At 40.8% G+C, this 7,731-nt stretch overlaps 1 protein-coding gene across 1 annotated transcript; it reads right to left on the bottom strand.

The window, feature by feature from the left end:
* Positions 1-1,909: 1,909 nt before the first annotated feature.
* Positions 1,910-7,731, bottom strand: LOC123058936 (ATP-dependent zinc metalloprotease FTSH 8, mitochondrial; the record flags this gene model as incomplete). The annotated part of the gene is given in 7 exon segments (XM_044481609.1): positions 1,910-2,707; positions 3,363-3,590; positions 4,406-5,173; positions 5,376-5,861; positions 6,758-6,891; positions 7,371-7,442; positions 7,530-7,731. Coding segments are annotated over 7 exon segments (2,376 nt in total), but the record flags the coding sequence as incomplete, so codon positions are not given.

Genomic DNA, 7,731 nt, shown 5'->3' with positions numbered 1-7,731 from the left:
CTTTCTTCATAATTGTAATACCGATGCCATTAGCTCATTCTTCCTTAAAAACTTCATTATTTTCATTTAGTTTTAGTTTTATTGTCATTTTTTTCTATTGAAGGTTAATACTAATGCCACTAGTTAATTCCTTCTTAGGCGACTTCATTTTTTGTGAAATTTTCACAATAATGTGCTTAGTCTTTCATATTATAGAAGTGTTATTTCTGCATAAATTGTCTGTAGTTTTGTCATTGTTTTATTTTTTCTTAATGGTAATTCCATTCCCAGTAATTCTTTAGTTCTTAGAAAATATTATTATTTTGATTGGAGAAGTAGGGACGCCATGGATCAAATACCAATGCTTAATTCATCCATTCTTTAGAAAAAATTCTACTTTTGCAAATGTTACACTATTATATGTTTATTCTTGCATATTATAGCAAAGCGCAATTCATGTTTAAATTTTGGTGTTATTTTGTTTAGTTTTAAATTTATTTTTCATTCTAATTAAAGTGTAATACCAATGCCACTAATTTAGCCTTCCTTTTAAAACTTGATTATTTCAATTAGTTTTTCATTTTGTTTCTTATGAAAGGTAGTACCTATGTCACTAATTTATTCTACCTTATAAAACCTCGTTAGTATGGTTTTGATTCTTCCGAAATATTACCAATGCCATTATTTTTATTTGTTTTAGTTTTTTGCACTTCATTTCTTCTTTAAGGGCAATATCAATGTCCCTAATTTATTTCTTCTCACAAACTTCTTTTTTGCGAAAAATCCACTACTATATGTTTATTCTTGCATAATATAAAAATGTGTCATTTCTGTGTAAATTGTGTGCAATTTTTTTCGTTATTTGTTTTATTCCTTTTCCTTTTCTTTCTTCTTAATTGATAACACCAATTGCATGGTAATACCAATGTCACTAATTCATTTCTTCTTAGGAAACTTCTATTTCCTGCAAAAGTTCCATCAGATGTTTCTCTTGGACCTAAGCACTAAACTGAAACTGCCATACATAATTAGATCCTTTATAAGCACTAGTACTGACAACATACTGGGTCCAGCTGAATTACATGGCCACGGAGGCGGGCGCGGGCTAGGTAGATAGATAGGGTCCTCCTCCGTGTGCCGGGTGTGCGTGATGGTTAGCAGGTACTCACATCACACAGTCACGCTCGTGTCTTTTCCTCTTCTTCCAAGCCTCCTCCCGTGGGAGACTGGGAGGGAGGAAGGGGACCCGGTTTTGCTTGCTCGCCGCGCCATGCATCTTCTTCCCTTTTGCCTTCCCTTTTTTCCCAAGCCGCTTTTCAGCGCGTGTACGTGCATGGAATAGATGTACAATACTCCCTCCGTTCCCAAATAATTGTCTTTCTAGCCATCTTAAATGGACTATAACATACGGATGTATGTAAACATGCTTTAGAGTGTAGATTCACTCATTTTGCTCCGTATGTAATCACTTGTTGAAATCTCTAAAAAGACAATTATTTAGGAACGGAGGGAGTATATGCAATCTAATCAGATTCAGATAGCGTCCGTCCACTATTATTAATAGATGTACAATAGATGTGATCTAATCAGATTCAGATAGCGTCCGTCCACTATTATTATTAGGTCGTTGTTTGGTAGCAGCAATGCACCCACTCGACAACTCTTTTACTGGAGAACGCGTACAACCCCTACTTGGCTACATGTGATAATGTGGTGTCCAGCAAAGCTAGATTGACAGGATGCCACGGTTATGTCTAAAGGCTACGATTAGTTGATTACGCTGCGTTGAACTACACATAGGTTCCACTGTAGTACGAGCTGACTACTGTCGACCAAAGTACTTAGCTACTGTAGATACCAAACACATCATCTCAAGAAAATATAGTCCGTGCTTTGTACCTTTCGCTGAAGATAAGAAGGTTCTAACTCAGGTCGACGAAATCTTCTTTATAGTAAAATCATGAGAAATACAGGATCCGTCAAAAACGTCTGGCGACGCCAATACAAGCTCAGAGCATGAACCTCGACCAGCAGCTTCATCGTGCTGAAGAACAACAGGGCCACGCCAGCTGCGGAAAGCCTACTGCATCCCTTCCAGCTAATAGATAAAACCGGCATGGCTGATTTTTAGACGAGGGCGCTGATTTATACAGTTTTTTCTTCTTATGCTGCAACAGCAAAACCAGAATCTATCGGATGAGAGCACGCGATGTACAGCGGGGTAGATGTTCGCCCTGGATCTCTACGTCGGCACGACGACGTCGGGAAGCGCGGCGGCCGGCCCGTCGTCGTCGGGCACCTCGGCGTTCTTGGCGGGCTCTGTGGTCTTGCCATCTTCGTCCTGGAACCCCTGCTTGAAGAGGTCGTAGTTTGTTAGCTCGGCTGCCTTGAAGGGGCGGTCTCCTAGTACCCTGGTCAGATCGTCCTGGTGGAGGACCTCCTTCTCCAGCAGCAACTCAGCGATGAGAGCCACTTGTTCCTTCTTCTCCGTCAACAGTTCAACTGTCCTTTTGTAGGCCTTGGCGACCCATTCCCTCACCTCAGTATCGATGATGGATGCGGTTTGGTTGCTGTAAGGCTTGTTCATTTCAAAGCCATCCCCTCGCTGGGGGAAGGATAGAAGACCAACCTTATCGCTGAAACCATACACAGCAACTTGCGCATATGTCATCTTTGTAACTTTCTCCAGATCATTCTGGGCACCAGTCGAGATTCTTCCAATCAAAACCTGAATAAAAGAACACAAACAAAGCCTTTCCATTAGTGCACTTTCATCGGCAATATTGTGAATAATTTCACAGCCATCCATGCCATGTATAGTGAGCAAAAATACAACACTACACGAGCCGTTGGCTTGATACAGGGGATATTAATTATGGCGTATAAACATGTATTTTATGCAGTAACCTTAGGTTGCATATCCATATTTAAAAAGAAAAGATGCCTGGACTGCATGTAGAATAAATGTCAACATACCATGCAGTGGTGTATGTCGAGAAACTCGTGATAATAGTAAAGTATTTTTTTTCGAAACGGATAACAGTAAAATATTTTGATTTACCTAGGCCCGTCAAATTGTGGTAACATTGTGCATATTCACAGATCACCATAATGGAAGTGGTGAATGATTAACCTAACAACTACTCCATGCATGAATGGATGCATGGAGTAGAATTACTGTCTTCTGATCTTGTCAGATGCAGCACTCAGAAATGACCATGCATTCATTCTACTCAAAACCCACATATTCACTTGAACAGCTGCTTTAGTGATGGAGACAATCCACCAATGGAGCTAAACAGTACAGATTTCGAGGGTTGCAAACGAATCTAAGATATTTAACAAAAATCTTCATCACTAAAAATACATAGGGAAGGGCATACCTCCTCTGCAGCTCGGCCACCTAACGTCATGCATGTCATATCAAAGAGCTGCTCCTTTGTCATCAAAAGATTCTCATTTGGTACATACTGTGCAAAGCCTAAAGCAGCTGTTCCACGGGGAACAATTGTCACTTTCAGAAGAGGCTCTGCATGTTCTAAAAACCATCCGGCAACAGCATGCCCAGCTTCATGGTAAGCAACAGTACGGCGCTCCAGTTTGCTAATTACCTGCAATCAAGTGACATGTAGAGGCCAGAATCAACATCAAGGGAAATATAAGATATAACAAGTTTCTATACAAAACAAGTTGCATTGTGTAATAAACAAAAAAAATGTAATAGCTAGGGCACTCCCATGTAAAGTGTACTGCAGACAATCCTCCAATTAATAAATTTGTGATCCAACTTTGTCGCAAAATGGAGCATGAGGCATGCCAGTGCATGTAGAACTGTAGGTTTGTGCCCTCTCTTGCCCTCGTTTATTTAATTAATTCAACCCCTCAAACATTTACTTAGGTTTATCGTATTTCCAGAGCACTTAGTTGACTTCTGCTAGAAATCGAGCTACAACATGTAGAACTGTAGGTTCGTGCCGCTCTTGCCTTTGTTTATTTATTAATTCAACATCTAAAACATTTGCTTACGAGTACCCACGCAAAAGATGACCGCTCGTATTTCCATTGCACTTAGCAGAGGTCTGCTAGAAACCGAGCCACACTTTTTATTCCATGTTCTTGGCCCACCAAGAACATCATTGCCATTGTGCCCAGTCGATATAAACTATAAAAAGAACATCCTATTTGCTCACATGAAAGCATCATAAACAAAGTGACAGAGTAATGTGTGAATTTTCTCCACAAGAAAGTGTGTAAATCAGGCATGTATCAACTTTCTTAGGTTGCGTATCCGTTTGCAACAGTAATACTATTACGAGAAAGAAATTGGCAAAATTTACCCTACAACTTTGGTTTCATTGGTCGCAATGGAACATGAAGTGTTGCCCCTCTACTCACAAATGATTAAAATAGCATTCTATCATGTTACCTTGTTTTTCTTCTCTAAACCACCAATAATCCTATCAATTGCAGACTCAAAATGCTGCATTGTAATCTGAGTTTCATCGGTTCTTGCGGCAATCAAAGCAGCTTCATTACAAACATTCGCAATGTCAGCTCCAGCAAACCCAGGTGTCAAAGCAGCTAGCCTTTGTGAAAAATATGTTGGGTCATTGTCCAGTTTAAGTTTTGTAAGATATATGCGGAATATCTGATCACGGCCCTTTATATCTGGTTTGTCAATTGTTATCTGGCGATCAAATCTTCCAGGCCTTAGCAGTGCCTTGTCAAGGATGTCAGGTCTATTTGTACCAGCAAGAACAACAACACCAGCAGTTGTACCGAATCCATCCATCTCTACAAGCAGCTGGTTCAAAGTACTTTCTCGCTCATCATTTGAACCAGAAAAACCTCCACGGCCTCTCGCGCGACCGATTGCATCGATCTCATCAATAAATACAATACTGGGTGCACACTGCCGAGCTTCTTGGAATAAGTTTCTTACCCTGGATGGTCCAACACCTACAAACATTTCCATGAAATCGGAACCAGAAATGGACATAAAGGGCACACCAGATTCTCCTGCTGTAGCTTTAGCAAGTAGAGTCTTTCCAGTTCCAGGAGGACCTACAAGCAGAGCACCTTTGGGTATCTTAGCTCCCAACTCTTCATACTTCTTGGGATTTTTAAGGAAATGCACAAACTCCATTATTTCTTGTTTAGCTTCATCACAGCCTGCTACATCCTTAAAAAACACCTGCACAAACCAAAGAGAGGGAGCTGTCAGGGAGATTCAGCCAATATCGTGTAAACCAAAAGCTATGCTACTGCAAATCAAAACAATGGGGACTGTTGGAGCTCCAGAATCACTTTTCAGTAGACCTAAATATTTTAGTTGCCTCTTCAATGGAGTATAAAAGGAACATTAAGAGAATGATACAGAACAAGAAAGAACTAACCTTATTTTTAGAATTTTTGTCCATCTTTGTTACTGTTGCTTTCCCAATGTTAAAGATACCACGGCTACCCTTCCCAGGACCACCTCCAATATTAAATCCACTCTGCATCCTTTTCCCCATAAAATATAGTAGTCCAACAAGGAACGCTGTTGGGGCAAATCTCATCACTTCTTGGAACCAATTTACTTCAGCAACATAAGTTACTGGAACATAATCATGTGAATCTATACCCAGATTTTCCTGGGCTTCCTCTAACTTTTCTTCAAACGACTCAACACTTCCAATATTGAAGAAATACTTGTATTTGCTGGGAGCCTGTCTGCCTGGAACATCAACGGTCGTAATCTGTGTATCAGTATTTTGGCTTTGGCCGTTCGTCTGTGGTGTAGTCCTGACATAGATCTTTGCCACTGATTTATTTGAAACAACAATACGATCAACCAGGCCAGGTTCCAGTAACTTGTTCTTGAATTCTTGGAAGCTTATCTGCAGAAATTACAAGTACAAGATCTTTTCATAACCAATAAACTAAAGATTATGCAACGTCCATACATTCAAAGTGAACAAATATAAAAATAAAAAATGAATGCCAAAATTATAATTAATAAAAACAAAAACTAATAGTTCTGAAACTGGCATTTGCATTCGAAGGTAAGAATAGAAAACTACTCCCTCCGTCCGGAAATACTTGTCATCAAAATGGATAAAAGGGGATGTATCTAGACGTATTTTAGTTCTAGATACATCTCTTTTTATCCATTTTGATGACAAGTATTTTCGGACGGAGGGAGTACAAATATAAGGTGCACGTTAACATATCGCCACACCAGGTAAACATGTGTACAAGCAAGAATTAATTAGAGAGAACAACTTATAGAATTAAACATCATCTACTCTACAAAATAGTATATCATCTCTATGGACATCTTTTTGCAAGCATGCCGCCTCACATATTGCATATTGATCACAGTGTGCTACCTGTTATCTCGTGTAGGCACACATTACTTAAACATCTACAGAGAAAGGGTGGGTATTTTCTCTGCCATTTATCAAACCCATGAGAAGACCACATGGTGAGAAATACGGTCCTGCTATCTGCTGCTGCTTGTCACAATTATTGGTTAATAATGCTAAAAGAATCTCCAAATTTGATTGGAGGTGGCAGGTACAAACAGCTTGTATAGTCCTTTTATGGTAGCAAAAAAGTTTTCTATTTTCCTGGGGTTCTCGACACATGGTAATGATTTAGGGATTCGACAAAAAAGCAAATATATTTGACAACAGAACAAAATCTCGCAGAATTCTTTTTGTCAGAGTAAACATATTAGTGAACGGTTAAAAACACTTGATGGCCAATTTGGCTGAAAGGGGATGAAAACTACCTCCTTCTGGTCTGATGAGCTTGAAGACAAGGATGAGAACATGAGGCCTAAAAGCAATAGAGGTCCCAAGAAGTTCTGCAGCTGCTTGAAAGTACCATCCTGGAAATTCCATTGACCATCTGTATCGGATTCCTCTGCATATCAGAGAATTGCAATTTCATCACACTTGATGTTTTTTTTAGCTTGGAACATTTCATCACACTTGAAATTGGCAGAACTTGAAACTGACAAGTTAAACTACCATCGGATATGGTTGTGACCAATCCATTATCCAGTTATATCCTATTACCTTCGTCCCAAATTACTTGTCTTAGATTTGTCTAGATACGGATGTACCTAACACTAAAATGTGTCTACATACATCCGTATCTAGACAAATTTAAGATAACTAATTTGGTACAGAGGGAGTATCATTCCATTGTTACATCAAAACTGCCTAGCACTCATAGGGCAAGGAGATCATTGCGTACATAGTTAACCCATCTTGTTGGCCAAACACATTCAGTAAGCCCACTTTGTTGATAATAGTGTGTCGTAAGTGAATAATTCGCTGGACTCAACACAAACTTCTCTACACGAACAAGATACACGGATGAGAAAGGCGGTGACTTACGCTTGGAATCCTTGTTGCTCCCATCCCCTTTGGGCGCCTCCTTCTTCCCCTTGGGGTAGTAATTCTCGTAATCTGAAAGCACAAAAGGATGCATATTTCAGCAGCGCCGGGAGACACGAGACCCAGACTGACCCAAAAACAAGGCGCGACGGCACTCACTCTTCTTAGAGCCGCTGCAGAAGAGCCTGCGGAACTGCGGGCTGGCGAGGAGGTACCTCCACTCCGAGGTCTTGACCGCGGCAGGGCTCCCCAGCGACGCCGTCAGGTACCCGCGGACGAGCCCCAGCGCCCCGGCGTCCCCGCCGTGGGCCGGCGGGAGCGGCGGTGAGGGCGGCGCCCGGAGCCCGCCCAGGGAGAAACC

Source organism: Triticum aestivum, chromosome 1A (genome assembly GCF_018294505.1).
Source record: "Triticum aestivum cultivar Chinese Spring chromosome 1A, IWGSC CS RefSeq v2.1, whole genome shotgun sequence".
In the NCBI taxonomy this organism is placed as follows: domain Eukaryota; kingdom Viridiplantae; phylum Streptophyta; class Magnoliopsida; order Poales; family Poaceae; genus Triticum; species Triticum aestivum.
The sequence above is the reverse complement of the archived record's forward strand: the minus strand, read 5'-3'. Positions and strand labels throughout refer to the sequence as shown.